At 46.5% G+C, this 22316-nt stretch overlaps 1 protein-coding gene across 3 annotated transcripts in view; it reads left to right on the top strand.

Annotated features, from left to right (window-relative positions):
- Positions 1-22316, top strand: part of FLNB (filamin B) — a 156632-nt gene that overhangs the window by 63982 nt on the left and 70334 nt on the right. For all 3 annotated transcript variants that reach the window (XM_002713267.5, XM_002713270.5, XM_002713269.5), the window contains exons 3-8: positions 1966-2063; positions 5277-5424; positions 16395-16513; positions 17287-17364; positions 19021-19183; positions 20021-20218. In XM_002713267.5, coding sequence (XP_002713313.1) covers positions 1966-2063; positions 5277-5424; positions 16395-16513; positions 17287-17364; positions 19021-19183; positions 20021-20218 — 804 coding nt within the window. The remainder of the gene's footprint in view (positions 1-1965; positions 2064-5276; positions 5425-16394; positions 16514-17286; positions 17365-19020; positions 19184-20020; positions 20219-22316) is intronic.

The raw sequence follows: 22316 nt of genomic DNA, 5'->3' as shown, positions 1-22316 counted from the left end.
TCTACCAACCACCTCTTGATAACCACCTTCTTAGGGCGTGTCCTCAGTGACCTAAGCACTCCTACCAGGCCCCACCTCTAAATACCATAACTGGGTTAAGTTACCACTCTCCTAGTACTTTTTCACTCATGAGTTGAGAGTTTGAAGTCATGTATGAGTTGAGGGGCCAAATCATATTCATATTATATCACTGCCTGACCCATCTCTTTGGGATGAGGATATATGGCCCCTTAAAACTATTAGTTTTCAATGGAGTAGCTTGCTTTGCTATAATTGGTGTGTCTGTTTGCTTTAGCCCATTGTGAGACAGCTAATAAAACTACAAAGTGGCTCTTTTTACCTTTTCTACAGCAGATCTAGTTATATGCATAGATATACCCGAGCATTAAATTCAATAATTTATCCACATTCCCAGTGAAGGCCTCAGTGCTTGGAGCGGGCCTCGGCTTTAGCTTCCCTACTCTGGAGTCTTGTGTCTTCCCACTTAGGTGCCTATTTTGCCATTGGTTTCAGCAGAAACATGTGGCCCTGTTAAGTGGCTTGGCACAAAAATCTAAAATCGTCCATTGAGTGGAAAGTACCCATTACTATTAACCACAGGTTTGACTATATATGGCTTTCTTTGCCCTTTTCTTTTTATTTTGCTGTGAAATAGTACTTGGTCAGGCTCCAGTTGGAGGCTTTGCTAGCCTCAGTGGGCTCCTCTTTGTCAAGTGGTTGAGTGTATACCAAGGTTGTAATTATCCTCACTGGAGAGTTTAGATTAATGGGTAGAGTTTGCTGTACATACTCAGCTGAAAAGGCATAGCCAATGATTTTGTACTTTTTTTAGTTTAAAAAAATATATACTTTTATTTTCCATTTGCAACTGCTCTGTATGTCCTGGGCACATTAATGAATAGTAAGCTAGTGGTTTGCAACACATGCAAAGTAGAATGATCTGGTATCAATTGGGTAGGGAAGAAGGACTGACTGAAGGCTTCACTCTTCCTTGAGAGCCTGTAAGTTGGTGTCATCCAAGAATAATACAGAGTACCACACTGGTTCATTTCTCTGTGCCCTTACTTCCCAAGACACAATTTAGCATACCTCATTCTAGTTTAAACCTGGGCATTTTTACTCCAGTTCTTTATTTTTTGTACCTACAAAGACATGTTAGATAATTCTGTGCTTCTGCCTTAGAGCAAGTAAATTTGTAAATCACGCAGAATTCTAGTCTAGTCTTTTTAGATATAGCCAGGAACAAAGGTTTTTTTTGTTTTGTTTTGTTTTGTTTTTTAAAAAAAAACCTCTTGTTACAAGTCACCTGGCCCAAATAATTTTACAGGCTTTATCTGTTTATACTACTTCATCAATGAATGGATAATCTTTATATTTTATTTTTATTTACAAAATTCGTGTGAGAGACAGAAAGAGATAGACTAGGGGCAGGAGAGGGAGAGGGATCAGAAGGAGAAAGAGAGAGTAAGACAATGAGGTGGCTCCCACCCACTGCTTCACTCTCCAAATGCTGTAACAGCCAGAGGTGCTGGGCAGCCTCAAGCCAGCATGCTTGAATTCAGTCCAGATTGCCCACTTGAGTGACAGGAACTGAATTACTTGAGCCATCATCACTGTTGCCTCCCAGGAACTACATTACAGAAAACTGGAGTCAAAAGCTGGAGCGGGGTAGCAAATGGAGTACTATGATAGGGTGTGAGGGTGTTTGCCAGGCTGTATGCCTGCCCCAGTAATCCCCATCTTACTGCAAGGAGATAGCAAGTCAAAGGAAAAGACTCATTTAGTGTGGTAGGGTTTTCCCCAGGGCACACTCCTACCTGTGCTACTTTTGGCCTACAAAATAATTCATTGAGATTTGGGAAGAAATAGCTCTCTGAGAGATTGTGTGGCTTGAATTTAGGTGCATGGCTTACTTGATCTCTTCAGTCGGCTGATGCTGAAGCATCCTCTGTGTTCTGTTAACAGGTCTGTGCCCAGACTGGGAATCCTGGGATCCTCGGAAGCCTGTGGATAATGCCCGAGAAGCTATGCAGCAGGCCGACGACTGGCTGGGTGTCCCGCAGGTACGCACGAGCGTGCCGAGTCCCGGGAGGCTGTGCTCACCCACTCACTTGTTGTGTGCTCTGTATATGCCTTTCTGGGTCAGGCCACTAGTCTGATGTTCTCGTCATTCAGCCTGTGGTGCTGTTCCATCTCCCTCAGTTTATCTGTGATTATAGGTTCTCGTGGACTTGACTGCTTGTAGATAGATCATGCAGAAGTCTTGTCGTTCTAGTCACATGCTGGCAGGTTTTCTAGTGTTTCTGCACCAGACATTGAAGAGGCTATCTTTAAACCCCAAACTGCAAGTATGGACCCTTAATTATTAGGTTAAGCCAGAAGTAAATGCCATTATCTGACCATTTGTTACACACACACACACACACACACACACACACACTTTCATTTTATTTATTTGAAAGGCAGAGCTACAGGGTGAGAGAGAGCGAGTGAGAGAGAGCGAGAGCAAGTGAAACAGCTGGCTTCTCTCTGCTGGTTCACTCCCCATATGGCTGCAACAGCCTCAGCTGGGCCAGGCTGAAGCTAGGAGCCCAGAGCTTTATCTTAGTCTCCCACATGGATGCAGGGACTCCAGGATTTGGGCCATCTCCCTCTGCTTTCCCAGACACATTAACAAGGAGCTGGACCAGAAATAGAGCTGCTAGGACTTAAAATGGCGTGTGCAAGTGGGAATGCCAGCATTGCAGGTGTCAGTTTAACCTGTTGTACCACAACTCTGGCCCCTATGTTTTTTTTTTTGGTAGAGATTTATTTATTTATTTGAAAGTTAGAGTTAGATAGACGCAGAGGCAGAGGCAGAGAGAGAGAGAGAGAGAGACAGAGACAGAGACAGAGACAGAGACAGACAGAAGGGAGAGAGATGTCTTCTCTCTGTTGGTCCACTCCCCAAATGGCCACAATGGCTGGGTCTAAGCCAGGCCAAAGGCAGGAGCCAGGAGTTTCATCTGGGTCTCATTCATGGGTGCAGGGGCCCAAGGACTTGGGCCATCTTATGCTTTCCCAGGCCATTAGCAGGGAGCTGGATCAGAAGTGGAGTGGCCAGAACTCAAACCAATGCCCATGTGGGATGCCAACACTGCAGGTGGCAGCTTTACATGCTATGCCACAGTGCCAGGCCCCCCTACCTTATACTTTAAAAAGGATAATTTTAATCCAATATGATGATGTGAATCAGGATAATTCACCATTAATGGAAATCAGGGAAAGATTTGCCTGTAAACCAATTGGGAATAAAACAAGAGAACTTGGAAGTTAAATGAGTCTGGGAGACATCATATACGGTGGCCACATGGCTTTGTTCAGGTCCAGTCTTCCTAGCAGGGAGGAGAACTCCCCTCAACAGTTCAGCATAATGGCTCTTGAGAAGTTGCAGGCAGCCATGGGGTTGATGACCTCACTGTAGAAGTCTGTTAAGGTCTGAGCTGGTGTTCAGAGTTGAGATCACTGTATTTTGTAACAGGATCCTTGGAAGGTAGAGACACTTGCCTAATTCTTTGGTATGGTTTTGGACTCCGTCTCTGGGACGTGACCCTTTTCTTGGCTAGTCCATCATGAGGAACTGGTGTGGTTATGTTTTTCGTTTCCTCCTAAACCTAAAACCACCTCCTTTTGACGTCCATGTGATGTTGACACCATGAAGCCACTGAATGAGCTGCCGGGAACAAGTGCCAAGTCGACACACATCCTATTTTCTCTGCAATGTATGTAGGTGACTGTTCAAACCCCAGTGGCTGTTTTGTTCGCCCAGGCTGATCATCGATATGTTCTCTTGCTGAATTTGGTTAACCTGGTTTGTGAGGCTGAGCTTGCTGTCCATCCAAGTCTGCTGTGGCTTGCCTCCTGGCACCGTTGCTGGGGCAAGGAGGACTTTGTGGGCTGGATCACGTGGTGGAACCGAGGCTTCAGGATGGTCTTCTGTCCAAGAGTGGGTCTAATGTTGTCCTCAGATGTATTTCAGGAGAAATTTACTCCTTTGCCATTGAAAAAAAAAATTTTATGTGCTTATTTTCATTTTGTTTGCTGGGGGGAAGACAGAGATTGACATTGACAGAGCAAGATCTCCCTTTGGATCTCCTTGTTCACTTTCCAAATGGAGGGCTGGGCCAGATCAAAGCCTGGAGCCTGGAACTCAATTTGGGTTTCCCAGGAGGTTGGCAGGGACCCAAGTGCTTGAACCATCATCCTGCTGCCTCCCAGGGTGTGCATTAACACAAAGCTGGAATTGGAAGCAGAGCTGTAGCTCAAACTCAGGCACTCCCATGTGCCTGTATCGTAAGTAGCATCTTAAATATTGTGCCAAATGTTTACCCTGCCTCTCCATTTTTAAAAGAGGCTCTTAAGGAGGTAGGCATTGTGGCACAGGATGTTAAGCCTGTACTTGGGATGCCTGCATTCTATATCAGAGTGCTGGTTTGAGTTCTGCTTCAGACCCCCCTTCTTGCTAAAGCATCTTGGGAGGCAGCAGATGATGGCACAAGTCCTTGGGCTCCTGCTACCCGTGCTGGAGATCTGGATGGAGTAGCAGGTTCCACAGTTAGAACTGGTTCAGCTCTGGCTATTGTGGGCATTTGGGGAGTGAACCAGTGGATAAAGATCTCTTTCTCCTACCTATTGCTCTGCCTTTCAAGTAAATGAAAGTAAATAAACATTTAAAAAAATGCTCTTACTATATTGAGCCCACATATCTAATATGTCATTGTGTTGTCTTTTTTTAAGTTAATAGAGATGCAGACAGTATGTATATAAGCAAAAAAATGGCCAGTTTGTCTATGTGCACCTTTTGTAATATGTACTCACCTCATATGTGCTGCTTTTTTTTTTCCTCCTCACTTGTTCTTTTTAATCTTTCTGCAGAGGTTAGCCAGGGGAAGGATTAAGCCATGAACCTGTGGAAGTTACCTGTAGAATTGTTTGTGGAGGGTTCCCGAGCTTCTACAGAGGATGGTGGTTCCTCTGAAAGGGGACTGTGACCTTGGTTTAATGATGTTTCTCTTAACTGAGAAGCTGATTCAGTTTCTTAGTATTTGTAGTGTTTGCTTTAAGAGATCTTTACAAATACTTCAATACAAGGAGTCTTCTAAAAGTTTATATAGAATGCGTATTATGGAAAAAACATGCGTGGGCTTCAACATTTTTTGCACCAAAATAGACTTCTGATTCTAACGTGGTTGCCAGATGATGTGTCCAGACATTCACCCGCTGTGTCGTCATCCTAGGTCATCACTCCGGAAGAGATTATTCACCCAGACGTGGATGAGCACTCGGTGATGACTTACCTGTCCCAGTTCCCCAAAGCCAAGCTCAAGCCCGGGGCTCCTCTGAAGCCCAAACTCAATCCGAAGAAAGCCAGGGCCTATGGCAGAGGTGAGTGCTGGTAGTGTTGACCTGCAGCTTGTCCACTGGTGTGGGAAAATTTTGTGTGGCTTCAGATGAGCCCTCTTTCTCACTTTTTTTTTTTTGTTTAATCTTAAAGGCCTGTTTATTTATGACCACTTTATTCTCCTTGGTGAATTTTTATTTATATTTTTAATTTGAGCGGTGGAGAGAAGAAAAAGTGTCTGTATTTGAGTCATCACTGATGCCTCCCTCCCAGGGTGTGCACTAGCAGGAAGCCAATCTAGAACTTGAACCTAACAACCTAGCAGTCCCATATGGAAGCTGGGTAACAGAAAAGGCGTCTTAACCATGCTGGACCAATGGTCACCTCCAAGGCTTTAAACATTGCTTCTATTGGAAAATGGTGGGTTTGCTGCTTTGTGATGCTCCCCTTTGCAGAGGAGGAATCGGAGCCTGGGTGACAGATGGTGGGGGGTTGGCTCTTGCTCCAAAAAATCAGTGATGGGGGTGGGAAGAGCCTGGGTCAATAGCTGCTGACTCATTTCTCCTTTTTGTTATGCAAAAACTACTCCAGATTTCCAGATAGGGTGGGAGCTATTGTGAACTCCTGGAGGACACTTCCTTGCTATGACTTCCTGTTGTGACTCAAGGCAGTACAGGACACAGGTGTGCGCGTGAGGCATGTGGTGTTCTGGTTGGCACAAGAGTTCAAGCACTCTAGCTTGTTCCAGAGAACAGGTACACGACTGATAGTGTGCTCGGTGAGATACACTATCCTCCCTTTTCTATAAGGAGGGGAATGGATTGCATTTTATTAATTTTCATAATTACAGTTGGGACAACAGTTATACACACAGTATCCCTTATCTTCTCCCACAGTCAGCGGTCATTATTCTATATATAGATTTCTCTTGCCATTTGAGTGTGTTTTTTGTGTGTATTTATGTCTCTGTGCATGTGTGTGTGTGTTGAAAATGAGCTGCAGGCATGGTGTACTGAGGAAATTACACCAGTAAGGCTGTCTTAAGAATGACATATCTTCTTCCATAACCACACTGTTCACTGTTACCCATATGAAAATGAACAATGATTTCAGACCATCTGATGGCCAGTTTGTATTCAGATTCCCCTTTTGTTCTAAGATTGTCTTTTATAGTTGTTATTTTAGATTTATTTATTTAGGCCAGCGCCATGCCTCACTAGGCTAATCTTCCACCTGCGGCGCTGGCACCCCGGGTTCTAGTCCCGGTTGGGGCACCGAATTCTGTCGCGGTTGCTCTTCTTCCAGTCCAGCTCTCTGCTATGGCCCGGGAAGGCAGTGGAGGATGGCCCAGGTCCTTGGGCCCAGCACTCGCATGGGAGACCAGGAGAAAGCACCTGGTTCCTGGCTTTGGATGGGTGCAACGCTGGCTGTAGCGGCCATTTGGGGGGTGAACCACGGAAGGAAGACCTTTCTCTCTCTCTCTCTCACTGTCTAACTCTGCCTGTCCAAAAAAAAAAAGATTTATTTGAGAGGCAGAGTTACAGAGAGAGAGAGAGAGAGAGGTCTTCCATCTGCTGGTTCACTCCTCAGATGGCCACAACAACCAGGGCTGTGCCAGGCCTAAGCCAGGAGCCAGAAGCTTCTTCTGGGTCTCCCATGTGGTGCAGGTGCCCAAGGACTTGGGCCATCCTCTGTTGCTTTCCCAGGCATATTAGTGGGAACTGGATTGGAAGTAGAGTAGCTGGGACTTGAACAGGTGCCCATTATGGAATGCGAGTGCTGAATGCCAGTGCTGCAAGCTGCAGCTTTAACGTGCTGAGCTATAGCATCGGCCCCTGTTACTGTTTTACAAACTAAGATCTGATTAAATTTCATGTGCTATACTTATTTCTCTTTGGAGTCTTTTTTTTTTAAATTAAGATTGATTTATTTATTATTTGAAAGGCAGAGTAACAGAGAGAGAGAGAGAGAGAGAGAGAGAGAGAGAGAGGTCTTCCATCTTTCCATCTGCTGGTTTGCTGCCCAAATGGCTGCAATGGCTGGTGCTGTGCCGATCCAAAGCCAGGAGCCAGGAGCTCTTCTGGGTCTCTGACACAGGTGCAGGGGTCTAAGGACTTGGGCCATCCTCCACTGCTTTCCCAGGCCATAGCAGAGAGCTGGGTCAGAAGTGGAGCAGCCAGGACTTGAACCGGCACTCATATGGGATGCCGGCACTGCACGCTGTTGCTTTACCACTATGCCACAGTGCTGGCCCCTCTTTGGACTATTTTAATGAGGCAGAATTCTTCCCTAGCTTTTTAAAAAATTATTTATTCTTTTGTTTATTTGAAAGGCAGAGAGAGAGAGAGAAAGATCTTCCATCTGTTGGTTTACTCCCTAAATTGCTGCAACAGCCACAGCTGGGCAGGTCAAAGCCAAGAACCATGACTTCTATCAGTGTCTCCCACATGTGTGCCAGGGGCCTAAGCACTCTGCTGCCTTCCCAGGCACATTAGCAGGGATTCAAACTAGCAGTCCAGTATGTGGGATGCCAGTGTTGTAAGCAGCTGGTGAACCCACTGTGCTACGCCATTGGCTCTGTCTCAGCTTTTCTTTTTCTTTGTTTCTTTTCTTTTTTTTTTTTTTAATTTAAATGACATTGCCTTGCTGGGGAGTCTCAGGCATGTGTCTTGTAGAATGTCCCATATTACACATTTGCTCTGAATATAACTTTTCTCTGCTTGCCATGGGCTTAGTGTTAACGGCGGGTGCACTGAGTGTGTGCTGTTCTCAGTTCTTGGTGACTGCATTTTCTCGTTTGCCCTTTTTGGTTTGATTTAGATCAGTAGAGGGTTGCTGGTTCTGGAACAAACACATTGACATTTGAGGTTCTGTTTAGTGTTGAGCTGGGGTCTGTGCAGTCACTTGTGTTATGTAGGGGCAGGGGACTTATTTGAAATCTCCCTCTCCCTTGCGTTTATTCTCTCAAGGGTTGGCACACCCACACTTACTTTCAAAGTGCTTTCTCTAAGCCATAAGCAAAGGAGGTGGGGAATCTCTGGTTTTCAAAATTATGCTTCTTCAATGGCAAAAATGCTGCAATAGTCAAATCCCTTGTCAACAAAATCAGTCAACTGGAATGAATCTAACTAAGGCATAAAATGCTTGTTTACGATAACCTTATCACTGGCTGTCCAGTTTCCCTGTTGTTAATGTGAGACGGTTTCCTTTCACGGTGTTGTTTTTTAGAAAATGACCACTTGCTGCAACAGTTCAGGAATGTGAGTGGTCACTGCCCTTTCCTTCATTTGCCTCTTTGTGAGTCTTGGACACTTGTGGAGGAAATGGACTTTGTTTTCCTCATATATATGTGTATTGCATTGTTTTCTTGTGATACATATACACAACATAAAATTTACCATCCTAACCATTTTTGAACATGCTATTCTGTGGTACTAAGTACATTCACAGCATTGTATAGCCATCAGCACTATCCATTTCTAGAACATTTTCATGTCCCAAAACTCTGCACCCATTCAGTGATAATCCCTCCACTCTCCTGTCTGGCCAGTGCGTGGTAACCTCTGCTCTATGTTCCATTTCTATGAATTTGCCTATTAAGGATGTCTCCTAGAACTGCAATCCTGGAACATCCAAGCTTCTCTGCCTGGCTTACTTCACTTAGCATATGTCTTCAGGGCTCATCCATGTTGCAGCTTGCGTCAGAATTTCCTTTTCATGGCTAAATAATATCCATCATATGCCTATGTCATATTTTGTTTATCCATTCATCTGTTGATAGACACTTGGGTTGCTTCCACCTTCTGGCTACTGTGAATAGCACTGAAGTAAATATGGGTGTGCAAATATCTGAATTCCTGCTTTCAGTTCTCGGGTTGTATGCCTAGATTGGGAGTTTCTGGATCACAGGGTGAGTCCTTGTTTAACTTTTTTCCCCCCTTGTTGAGTGGGAAGACAAAATGATCAATTTAGCTGATGGGACCAGAACATGAGACTGCATGGGTGGGACTGTGAAATACTGTCCTTGTCCCATGTCTCCTGTGTGGCCATACTGCTTCATTCCTGCCACCTGAACCCAGGAAGAGGGAGACATTTCATCTTCCAGCTTCCAAAAGGGTTGAGGGGTTGGCTTTATTTTATCTCTTAGATGTTGAGTAGAACTCAGTTGCCCATTGGCACTTACCGATCCCGCCAGTGAGCCCTGACTTGCTTAGTTTCAGGTGGCTGAAAGGAGAGATGGCTGGGGGTGGGAGGGTGTGGATGTATAGTCAGACAGGGCTTTGTGGTGGGGCTTACAGGGTTAGGTGTGCTGAAAGCATCCTTGCATGAGCTAAGCAGAAACCTTTTCCAAACACAAGGTCCCGTATGAAGCCTTTACGCATAGCAAGCTGTAAGGATCCTTGCATCTGTGTAGTCACAGGGACCACCATGTCTGCATGGTGAATACAACTTTGTGGGAGTTTGCAGGCTAAGGGGATGTGATTCAACTTCCCACCCAACCCTGATTGGCTTTGTTAGAAGAGCCCACTCCATGGCCTTTGGCAAGCTGCAGAGAAAGTAATTCTTCAGGCTGGTAGAGCCAGGGAAGTGGGTGTTTACCAGTGTTTTAGGTGTATGTTTGAATCTATTTGTATATTGACCTGGTCATTGTATAATTTTTAAGGAAATGAAAAGTGCAGAAATTAAAGCATGAAAACTTGCTTCCCAGTGTCCATGCTTGTTTCCAGCCATTTTTCTGTGCTGAAATGAGTTCTGTCTTCATTTTGAATTTACAATCTAACCTAACTGTGTGAGTTTATCTTACTATGTCACAATCTACTACCCATTTTTCTTTAATCAACTTACTTGAAAACTAATACAAATCAAAGTTTGGTAACAAATGACCTAGTATCTTGAGCAGACAGATGGCAAGGAAAAAGAAGAGCTGGATGGAAAGACAGCAAGAGATTAATGAGGGAGCGGCTGTGTAGCCTGGCAGTTAAGAACACTTGCATCCAATATTGGAGAACTTGGGTTCCATCCCTACTGGGCTCCTGACTCCAGCTTCCTGGTAATGCAGATCCTGGGAGGCAGCAGTGATGGCTTCTGGGTCCTTGCCACTCACTTAGGAGACTTGGATTGCCTTCCCAGCTCCTGGCTTTGGCTCCAGCCTAGCCCATGCTGTTATGGGCGTGGAGCGTGAACCAATGGATGAGAGCTTTCTGTTTGTCTCTGATTTTCTTCTTTTTTTGAGAGGCAGAAAAGAAAGATTAAGTGTTAAGAATTAAGAGATGTATTAACTAATTGTAGTATATGAACCTTATTTGGATCCTATTCAAACCATTAAAGAAAATCCATGGAATTTATAAGATGATTGGAAATTTGAATGAACCCTGATTGAATATTTTGAACATATTCAGGAATTATTATTATTTTTTTGACAGGCAGAGTTAGACAGTGAGAGAGAGAGAGACAGAGAGAAAGGTTTTCCTTTTTCCATTGGTTCACCCCCCAAGTGGCCGCTATGGCTGGTGTGTTGCGGCTGGCGCACTGCGCCGATCCAAAGCCAGGAGCCAGGTGCTTCCGCCTGGTTTCCCATGCGGGTGCAGGGCCCAAGGACTTGGGCCATCCTCCACTGCACTCCTGGGCCACAGCAGAGAGCTGGACTGGAAGAGGAGCAACTGGAACAGAATCCAGCACCCCAACCAGGATTAGAACCCGGGGTGCCAGCGCCGCAGGTGGAGGATTAGCCTAGTGAGCTGCAGCGCCGGCCAGGAATTATTGTTAATACCAATATCACATAAAAAATTGAGGATATTCTAAAGATGTCTTCTTACGATACATAGTGAAAAATTTAGACATTTCTTTATTTTCATTTTTAAAATTATTATTAATTTATTTATTTGAATGGCAGAGTGATAAAGTAAGAAAAAGAGAAAAGGATCTTCCATTCACTGATATACTCTCTACATGGTCAAAACAGCTAGGGCTGCGCCAAGCTGAAACCAGGAGCCAGAACCTCCATTCCGGCATCCTATGCTGGTGGCTGGAACTCAAGTACTTGAACCATTGTCTGCTGCCTTTACAGGTGCATTAGCAGGGACTTAAACTAGCACTCTGATGTGATGCCACAACACTTGTCCCTTAATTCTTATTTGAGTGGTAGAGAGGCAGAGGGATACCTTGTATTTGTTGAGTCTCTTCGCAACTAAAGTCAGGAGCCTGGAACTCAAGTCTGTGTCTCCCACAGGGTGCCTGGGATCCAAGTACTTGAGTCATCACCTGCTGCCTTGCCTCCCAAGGTCTGCAGTACCAGAAAGCTGTAATCAGGAGCAGAGCCAGGACTCAAAACCAGATATTCCAGTGTGGGTGCAGGTGTCCCTAGTGGCATCTTAATGGCTGTGTCAAATGTGGATATTTGTGGATGAAAAATGTGAGGTCCAAGATTGGTTTTAAAATATGTGGGAGAGAGGCCACGCTGTGGTGTAGTAGGTAAAGCTGCCGCAGCAGATGGAAGATTGATCTCTCTCTCTCTCTCTCCCCCTCTCTCCCCCTTCTCAGACCTTATCTCTGCTCTCTCTCCATCCTCCACCCCAACTTTCCCCCCACTTGCTGTCACTCTGCCTTTCAAATAAATGAAACAAATCTTTTTAAAAACATACAGATGTAATTTCTTTAATGCTTATGGGAACATTCAGATGATTTCATCTTGGTTGAATTTTGATCGTTTGTGGGTTTTGAGGAAAGTCTATTGTCTTATTTTTGCTTACCATGTTCTTTCTTCCTGTTGTTCTAAGATTTCTTCTTTTATTGTTTCCTTTCTGTTCAGAGGAATTCCTTTGGCTGTCCTTCAGGGTAGGACTTCTGGTGACAAATTCTTTCGGTTTTCCTTCATTGGAGAATGTGATTTCTTCCATTCCAAAAGGCTCCCCTCCCTGGGTGGAGGTTTCTGGGTTGACAGTCTTCTTCCAGCATTGAAAAAATGCTGTGCCGCTCCTTCAGGTCCCCGTGGCTTCTGACAGCCGTCATCCCCTGTAGATAAGGTGCCAGTCCTCTCTTGAGACTTTCACAGTCTTTAATTTTGACTAAGAAATGTCTTGGTGCGATTTCTGTTTGGTGGGGGTATTTCTCCTGTTTGGGGTTCAGGTTGATGTCAGATTTGGGGCATTTGCAGCCAGTATCCACAGCTCCAGTAGTTTTTCAACCTGGCCCTCTTTTCCAGTCCCTCTGAGTCTCCTCCGACATGAATGCTGGGTGTTCTGTGACAGTCCCATATGTTCCTCAGGCCCTGTTCATTTCTCTGTGTCCTCTGCCACTTAGACTGGGTCATTTCTCTTTCTGTGCTGGAGTGAGGGCCGGGGGAGGGACGCAGTCTTCCATAGTATTTGGCTGGAGGAGAGCAGTTGCTGTCTGAAAGCATTCTACTTGCTGGCTGCCCTTTGTTTTGTTGGGGCGTTTACATTTGTGCTCATTGGCCTTATCCAGGCTGTCAGCCCCAAGCCTGGCTTTGAGACCAAAGAAGACTCACTATTGTCATTGCTTAGCTACTGAGCCAGCCCTCCAGTATCTCTACCTCCTTACATAAGCCAAGAGATTTTAATGGTGCTGAGAAGAAAGAGTTAGTCGAAGTTCTTCTACTGCATCTTCATAGAAGCAGAAGTTTAAATATTACTTTTTAAAAAGCTTTCAACACAAAGGTGTATCAGGAACTGGCCAATGAACCCCATGACTTACCACCAGGGTCAACAATTGTCAACTAACAGCCAGCCTGGTTCCATCTTCGCTCCCACCTCTGTACTCATGTCATATTATTATTATTATTATTTTAAGATTTATTTATTTATTTAAAAGACAGAGTTACAGAGAGGCAGAAGCAGAAAGAGAGAGAGGTCTTCCATCCACTGGTTCACTCCCTAGATGGCTGCAACGGCCGGAGCTGCGCCAATCCGGAACCAGGAGCCAGGAGCTTTTTCCAGGTCTCCCATGGGTGCAGGGGCCCAAGCACTTGGGCCATCTTCCACTCTTTTCCCAGGCCATAGCAGAGAACTGGATTGGAATAAGAGCAGCTGGGACTGGAACCAGAGCCTATATGGGGTGCTGGCGCCTTAGGCAGAGGCCTAGCCTACTACATCACAGCACCGACCTCACTTTTAGAAATTGTTAAGAATGGAACTGGAGTTGTGGTGCAGCAGGTTAAGATGCTGCTTTTGCCACCAACATTCCAAATGAGCAGCAGTTCAAGTCCTGGCTGTTGCATTTCCAGCTCAGCTTCCTGCTAACGCACCTGGGAAACCAGGGGAAGGTGGCTCAAGTGACTGGACCCCTGCCACCCACATGGGAAACCGGGATGGAGTTGGGCTCCTGGCTGTGCCCTGGACCAGTCCTGGTCATTGTGATCATTTGGAGAGTAACCCAGCAGATGGAAACCCACTCTGTAACTCTGCCTTTCAAATTAAAAAAATATTAAAAAAAAAAGAAGTTTGAGTTTTTGCACTTAAGAAGATGAAAAGGCAAGCCAAAGACTGAGAGAAAATATTTGCAAACCACACAGCCAGCAAAGTATCTGCATTTAGAACATCTAAGGAACTCCCACAACTCGTTAAAAACAATCTTAAAAAGCAATTAACCGGCCGGCGCCGCGGCTCACTAGGCTAATCCTCCGCCTAGCGGCGCCGGCACACCGGGTTCTAGTCCCGGTAGGGGCGCCGGATTCTGTCCCGGTTGCCCCTCTTCCAGGCCAGCCCTCTGCTGTGGCCAGGGAGTGCAGTGGAGGATGGCCCAGGTGCTTGGGCCCTGCACCCTATGGGAGACCAGGAAAAGCACCTGGCTCCTGGCTCCTGCCATCGGATCAGCGCGGTGCGCCGGCCGCAGCGCGCCAACCGCGGCGGCCATTGGAGGGTGAACCAACGGCAAAGGAAGACCTTTCTCTCTGTCTCTCTCTCTCACTGTCCACTCTGCCTGTCAAAAAAAAAAAAAAAAAAAAAAAAGCAATTAACCAAATAATCCAATGAGGAAATGGGCACAAGGCTTGAACAGTGGCACTGAAGATGATGTGCAAATAGTGAAGATAAGCCCATGAAAAGATGTTCAATGTTGTGAGTCATCAGAGAAATGCAAATGAGAACCACTGCACTCGGCCAGAGTGGCCCAAGCGGTGATAACACCATGTGCTTGGTGAGCACGGAGAGAAACTGGATGTGCATCACTCTGCTTTGCTGGTGGAAGTGTAAAATGCTGTAGCCACCCTGGGACACGGTTCCTTAAAAACACACAGAACTCAACACGCAGCTGTTATATGACTTAGCAATTGCATTCGTTGGCATTTATCCCAGAGCAGTGACAACTTACAGGAAGAACAGGTTCTCTCTCTAGACTCTCACAACTGAAGGACCAAACTATTTCCTGCTCTTCTCTTCTGTTCTCCATACTTCTCTGCAGTCACTCAAACTTGAGAGTTTTCCCCGCGAACTGACCGATTGTTCAAATCTCTGCGGACCCTGTCTGGGTGCCCTGGGAATCAATTCAGTTCTGACAGTGCCTGGAGATAGTACTGACCCCGCAGGTGAAGGGCTCAGTCCCCAACATTCTCCCCACTGGTAGACTCCTGGATTACCTGCAGCTTCTGTCTGGTGTAGCTACAATAGGAGTTTCCTATGACCTCCTGCTGAGGTTCAGTCCTTTGGGAGACTGGCTCACAGATTTCAGGGAAACACGTGCACTAGTTTGTTCTACAGCCCAAGCTATGATACAGGATAGAGAAAGACAGCTGGCTGCAGAGGAGCTCAGGGTGGGGATTGACAGCGTTCTGAGTGCAGGGAGCTTCCCTCCCCACGGGGGTGGGGTGCCCCACCATCCCGAAACTCCTCTGAATCCCACACGTGAGAGATTTTTATGGCGGTTTCATCACTTAGGCATGATGGAGACTCAACTGTTGATGCAAGCAATGACCTGGATGAATCTGCAGAGAATTCTTCCTAGTATCAAAGCCAATCTCCTGACGTTAGCCAATGTCTGATTCCATGTGTGTGTGGACATTCTTGAGATGATGGGATGTTAGACTTGGGGACATATTGGTGGCTGTTAGGCATAAGAAGAGGGTGGTATGGGAAGGAATCTGTGACTCTCAAAGGGGTTGGGGTGATGGTGATGTTCTGTATCTTCACTGTATTATTGTCAGACCTGGTTGTGATGTTCCTTAAATTATTTTATTTTTTAAAAGCTTTTTAATTAATTTGAGAGGCAGAGAGGCAGGGCAGTGGATGTGGGGAGAGACACACACATGGCTACCTTTCCACCCCTCAGACAGAGAGAACTCCCACCTGCTGGTTGACTCTCCAAATGCCTGCAACGGCTGGGGCTGGAATGAGACTGAACTGCATGAGGGCCTGGGCCAGGGCTGAAGCCATGAGCTAGGAACTCAATCCAGATCTCCTGTGTGGGTGGCAGAAATCCAGGCACTGGAGCTGGACCCAGAGCTTGATATCATACCCAGGCTCTCTGCTGTGGGCATCCTAAGGGGTGGCCAAGCACCTGCCCCAGTTGTGATGTGATAGTGTCGTTTTGCACCATGCAACCACCGGAGAACTGGAAAAGAGTATTGTTATTAGGTTTACATGTGAGTCTGTCCTCAAATTAACTTGTTCGTTTTAGTAACATAGAAATTTAATTAAAAAAAAAAAACATAGTGTAATTAAAAATTTTTAAGCCATACAAAGTGGTGATAAATGGAAAATGAACCTCTGCTTCCCCACTGTGTTGCCTCCCTCAAGATACTAACCCCGTGATTGCTTGCAATTACAGATTCCCGACTGAATCGCAGTGAATAGTTTGGAATTGGGTGTTGCCCAAATAACTCCGATGAAGCTAAGGCTTTGGGCTTGTCTTCTTATCCTGGACACAGGAATTTGTCTCTGTCCCACACGGGAGCTGTAGGACTCACTCCTATCTCTCAGTAACCTGAGAGAGACCTGGAGGAGAAGGCTTGTGCCAGGGCCTGGACCCAAGCTAATAGTGTGTTTGTGTCAACTCCTGACAGGAATCGAGCCCACCGGGAACATGGTGAAGCAGCCAGCCAAGTTCACTGTGGACACCATCAGCGCCGGGCAAGGAGACGTGATGGTGTTTGTGGAGGACCCAGAAGGGAACAAAGAGGAGGTGTGTCCTCACCCCACCAGCAGCTAGTTAGAATAACTTGCCCCAGAGCTGAGCCTTGAAATAGAATTTAAATGGATTCTCAAGAACACAGTGTTTGGTTATATAAAGTGCACTTGGGTTTAGCAAAGACCTTTAGATACTGGAGGCGAGAATACCAGATGATTGTTGCCCTGTGCTTTCTGCACTGGCCGTTCTCTGGGTCTTCCCCGAGGGCATTTGCATGTGCTGTGCTGTTGCTTTCTGTCCAGCGTCTCACACAAATCTGAAATTCTAAGTTCAGTGGTATGTTGTTGGTTTCTGCCTCAGAAGCAGGGATTTGGCCTGACTTGCTTTTTGGTTTTGAAAGGCAGAGAAAGAGACAGAGACAGACAGATCTTCCATCTGCTGCTTCTCTCCCTAATTGCCACAATGGCGAGGGGTTAAACGGGTAGCATGGACCCAAGCACTTGAGCCATCACCTGTTGCCTCTCAGGGTAGGCATTAACATGCAGCTGGAATCAGGAGTGGAGCAGGGGTTTGAACCGAGAGGCGCTACTGTCTGGGATATGGGCATCCCAAACAGTGTGTTAACTGCTGTGCCAGACATCTGCCCCGTGCTGCATGATTTGTCTCTGAGTTCAGGCTGTGCCTTTCCTGGTGCGCTGTGCGGGAGTAGAAGACAGGAAATATTCAGGACCGTCGGGGTTCCTGACCCGGCAGCTGGCTGCAAGGCCTTGGCTGCTCTTCACTTTCACCTGGCATCTTCTCTAACTGTTGCTCATCTTCCCTCCCAGGCACAAGTCACCCCTGACAGCGACAAGAACAAGACATACTCCGTGGAGTACCTGCCCAAGGTCACTGGGCTACACAAAGTAAGATGAGGCTCCCTGGTGGTGGCTTGGATGCTTTTCGGGCTCCTTTCAGTATGTGCCAAAGAAGGCTATCTGGGGAGGAAGAGTGGTTTTCCTGAGTTTAATGCCTGATTTTCCTTTCTGATTATAGAAATATGTGTGCTCATTGTAGAAAATGTGGAGTCTCTATGAGTCAACCTTCAGATTTCGGCTAAAATCTCCATTGCTTTCATTTTACAAGCTAGTTCTTTGCAATGTTGTAGATTTTTCGACTCCGTATTGGCATCTTAATAGTTGTAGCTCTGTGCCTACAGTGTGAATGCTGCAATATATAAACTGTGGACTTTCTGTCCTTAGTGCTTCTTGAAGTGTCCTCCTCCCTTATACCTTTAAAAAAAAATAAGATTTATTATTTGCAAGGCAGAACAACAGAGATAGAGGGAAAGACTGAGAGACAGGTCTTCCATTTGTTGTTTCACTCATTAAATGGCTGCAACAGCTAGGTCTGGGTCAAGCTGAAGGCTGGAACCAGGAACTCCTTTCAGGTCTCCCACATGGGTGGCAGGGTCCCAGATCCTGAGGCTGTTTTCTGCTGCCTTCCCAAGCCAACAGGGAGCTGGATTGCAAGGAGAGCAGCTGGGACCCGGAAGTCTGATATGGAATACTACTGTTGTCACCAGCAGTCTAACCCACTGCACCACAATGTCAGCCCACAATGCCAGCATTCCCACTTGGAGGTGGCCTAGGAGGTTTGGGGATATGGAAGCCCAAGGATGGAGGAATCCAGCTGACTGTCATGGAAGGAAATGACCCACTCAGTATCTGGAAACATCATGGGGACTAAGTCCCCAGGTCATTTGTCTTCGCAGTATTTTGAGTTCTGTTTGTGCTGGTGTCCAGCTGGCCTGTAGGGTGGAGCTTTGAGAGCCTGTGTTTCGGGAGAATGGGGCAGCCTGAGGGTGCACCTTTTGTTGGATAAAGGTCCTTGACAGCATGTTAACGGCCAGACTTTGAGACAAACTCTGCACATTTCCTTGGGCTTCAGCGAATTCACTTGGAATGATGGCATTCGATTTGTTACATACTCTTAGAACTTCATGAATTCAGATAAAAGAAATCTTGGAGGGAGCATTTATATTGTAAATAATTAATTCCTTCCAGCCAAGTATGAGTTCTCGTGAAACCCAGCCCACTACCCTAGAAATTTCAAAGATGAAACTCATGACTCAAGTTTTAGCTAAAAATCAGTGTTCTTTGTCCCAGGCCCACGTGTCTAAGAATAATCTCAGACCCTTGAAGAACCCTGGGCCTCTGGGTTTGAAATCCTAGAACTACACATTTTGTTCTGGGGGCAATGACCCCTTGTACTGCCCCTTTCAAGGACTCAGCATGTAGAGATTCAAATCTAAGTGTTTGCTTCCTACTAGAGAGGTTGACCGATTCTGACATCAGCATTTTTAGTTTGCTCAGAGCTCAGTCTCCAGACTCAACCATATGGCTGACAGGGCCCAGTAACAGTCCTTTGAGGCTGCCAAATTTGGTTCCAGGGTTTCTGGTCCCAGCTGCTTTTGTGTGTGTCCTTCTGAGGAAGGTGGAAAAGAAGATGGTTGATGTGTATGCCTTGATCGTGGTCTTGTTGGGCAAGAGGTTTATCTCTCACCCATCTGTTACCTGTAGGTCACAGTCCTCTTTGCAGGACAGCACATCTCCAAGAGCCCATTTGAAGTCAATGTTGACAAGGCCCAGGGGGATGCCAGCAAAGTCACTGCCAAAGGCCCAGGGTTGGAAGCTACTGGGAATATCGCCAACAAGCCCACCTACTTTGACATCTACACAGCAGGTAATGCGCCCCCACTCTGTGGGGCAGACCTTTGGGCTTGCATCCAGCCTGGAACTTGGAAGCCTTTTGTCTTTCAAATCCAATAACAAGAAAAATAATTTTTCAAATGTGTTATATTTGTAGATAGTTTAAAAATATACTCAACTTTACTGTGATGAGTGAACAGTTTCTGAATATATTTTTTGACTTAAGTATTCTAAGGAAACTTAAGTTTTTAAAGGAATTATCTACTTAACAAAGTTCTATGTAGGTTCCTGCTGGGAGAAGAATAGACTGGATAAGGCAAGGGAATTGTCAGCTTTCTTTTCAGTGTAGAAAATTTAGAAGTGGAAAATATGAAAAAAGCAAAGGTTCAACCATAACTCCTACCACCCCAAGAAAATAGTTCTTAGCCTTTTGATGTGAACTTTCCTCCGTACCAGTGTGTTCCCTGCTGTTTGCATTTTATGCTGATCAGCAGCACACTTTCTTATTTTATTTTATTTTATTTATTTGAAACAGGAGGGGAGAGAGACAGAGTGATTGATTGATTTGGTTCACTCCCCAAATGTCCACAGCAGTCAGAGCTGGGCCAGTGCAAAGCTAGGAGCTGGGAATAAAATCCGACTCTCCCATGTAGTTGGTAGTGTCCCATCTACTTGAGTCATCTCTGTTGTCTCCCATGGAGCACATTAGCTAAAAGTTGGAATTGGAAGTGGAGCCGAACTTGAACTTAGACACTCTGATGTGGGATATTGGTGTCCCAAGCCATGGCTGAACCATGAGTGAAACCCCTATCCCAGGTAGCAGACTTTCTGAGAGGGGACTTGGGCTCACAGGACACTAACTGTATTGTAGGAGCCGGCGTGGGTGACATTGATGTTGTGGTGGAAGACCCCCAGGGGAAGAACACCGTGGAGCTGCTTGTGGAAGACAAAGGAAACCAGGTGCATCGATGTGTGTATAAACCGGTGCAGCCTGGCCCCCACGTGGTCACGGTTTCGTTTGCCGGGGACACCATTCCCAAGAGTCCCTTCGTTGTGCAGGTTGGAGAAGGTGAGTGCTGGGGCATGGAGGCTGACTGTGTGCAGCTGGGTGCCAAGGCTGGGAGAGAGATCGGGGCCAGTGCAAGCTTGCATTTCGCCCCTTTCTGCCAGGTGCACTCCGTTGTTCAGTGGCTCACTTTTCCCTCAAGATACTTGTCCCAGTATCTCCTAGAAGCCATGCAGGGACCTCAGTGCATCACTGTGTGAACTCATATAATCCTCTCCAAAGCACCTGCACGGAAGAGCCTTTGTCCTGGTGGAGAGGTGGGACTGAGGCAGTTGGAGAGTGGGTGCCAGGGACTGAGGTCGGCAGCCGCAGCAGGCGTCCTGCAGCCTCCACGGCTTGGCCTTTGCAAGCTGCCAGCCACGTAGCACCTCTGCTTCTGTCATCACACTGGCTTGTGTGTTGCAGGTGCCAGCAGTGTTCCCATTTTGCACATAGGAACACTGAGGCTTAAGTAACGTTAGGTATCAGTACTGTGGGCATCGGGAGGAGCAGCACTGTAATCTCTGCCCTTAATCGCTCTGCTAATCGCCCTCTGCAGCCCGGAGTATGAACTTGTCTCTAATGGGAGACCCTCCTTCTGACGTTGTGGCCCTGTTTTCATTTGTTTTCCAACTGTGCTGCCTTTTCTAACCGAGACTTGCCTTTCCCTGTTCTGTCCTCCGCCTCTGCGTCTGCAGACTTGGCTTCCTCCTCTGCATCCTGCCAGGGCCAGCCTGGACCCTGAAGCGGTTGGCTTCCTAGTTGCGAGCACTGGGCCAGAGGCTCTTGCTTGGTAAGGGCTGGTCGGGTGGGGCGTCTTTGCCAGTTCTTTGTGCTGTGTGTGCGTGTCAGCTGACCCGGAGCTGTTGTGAGTTCAGGAAATTCCTGTGTGGGTGTTACGACAACTTGTCCAGCCAGACCCCCCAGCCCTCTCTCTAACCACATTGAAACCTGGCTAAGGCTTTGAAAGATGGCAGGGAGTCGAGTGGTTTCCTCCAAAATCTCCTGCTCCGTGTGGTGTCTGGGGGAACTGATGCCCACGTTCAGACCCTCTGTGGATGTGTGTCTCTGCACGTTTCAGTATACATTTAAGCCCTCGGAGGAAGTCTTGTCTTCCTATTATGATTTATTTCTGGTGTAACCAACCTTTCTCACCTTGACAAAGAAAACGACCAACGCAAAAACCCCACACGTACTCCTAAGCCAAGCTCTTTTTGGTATAAGTCAAAGAATTTGCAACAGCTCATTTCTTTCCACTACTGTTTCCCAACATCTTTCCCTCTTGGACAGCCTTTTCCATTTCTGGCATAAGCCAGCTCATCTATCACTTATATTAGTTAGTATTTAATTAGTAGACTTTCTGTTTTAATTGACTACCCCACTCCTCGATGATTTTACATGAAAAGAAACTGTATATTGCTGTCACAATGGAGAGCTCCTGTCACTTGCCCTCAAGTGTCACTATCAACTTAGGTGCATCCACGAGCCACCTAGCATCTCCTGTCACTCTGAGCGGAGTGTGTGACTGTTTAGGAACCAGACGCTTGCCAAATAGGCAGCTGGCGGCATTGCAGGCAGGAGGGGCCCGTGGAGGAAAAGCCTTCCTTCTGAGGAGTACAGTCTTATCTTCTGGGAGCTGTCAGATTTGCAGTGTCAGATTTGGAAAGGAAAAGCCACTTAATAAAGAATGTGACATTTTATCCACGAATCTCCTGTTTCTACTGAACACGGAGGTTGTCTGTGCTCGGGCAGAGACTTCCCAGGGCACAAAGGCATCTTTTACCCCCCTCCCCGACCCCGGGGAGCAGTGGATCTGCGACCTCTCACGGAAGCAATGTTAGAGGCGACCTTCGTTCTTAACTTTCAGACTTAACAGCTTTTTAGAACCAGACCCGGAAACCAAGTCGGGAGTGGTGTTTACTGCTCATTGTTGCCTCTGTAGCCACCCACATTCCAAGGCCTTTGTCACAGACATGGCTAAGAGGTCAGTCTGCCTTGGCCAAGTTGGAGCCAAACTGGTCTCCTCTGGAGATCTCTGTTGTTTTTGCCTCACCATGCGGAAGACAACAGTGATGTCTGGAGGTTACGATTGGACGACCACGAGTTTGGAACCCAGACAGTC

Source organism: Oryctolagus cuniculus, chromosome 10, assembly GCF_964237555.1.
Source record: "Oryctolagus cuniculus chromosome 10, mOryCun1.1, whole genome shotgun sequence".
Taxonomy (NCBI): domain Eukaryota; kingdom Metazoa; phylum Chordata; class Mammalia; order Lagomorpha; family Leporidae; genus Oryctolagus; species Oryctolagus cuniculus.
The sequence above is the reverse complement of the archived record's forward strand: the minus strand, read 5'-3'. Positions and strand labels throughout refer to the sequence as shown.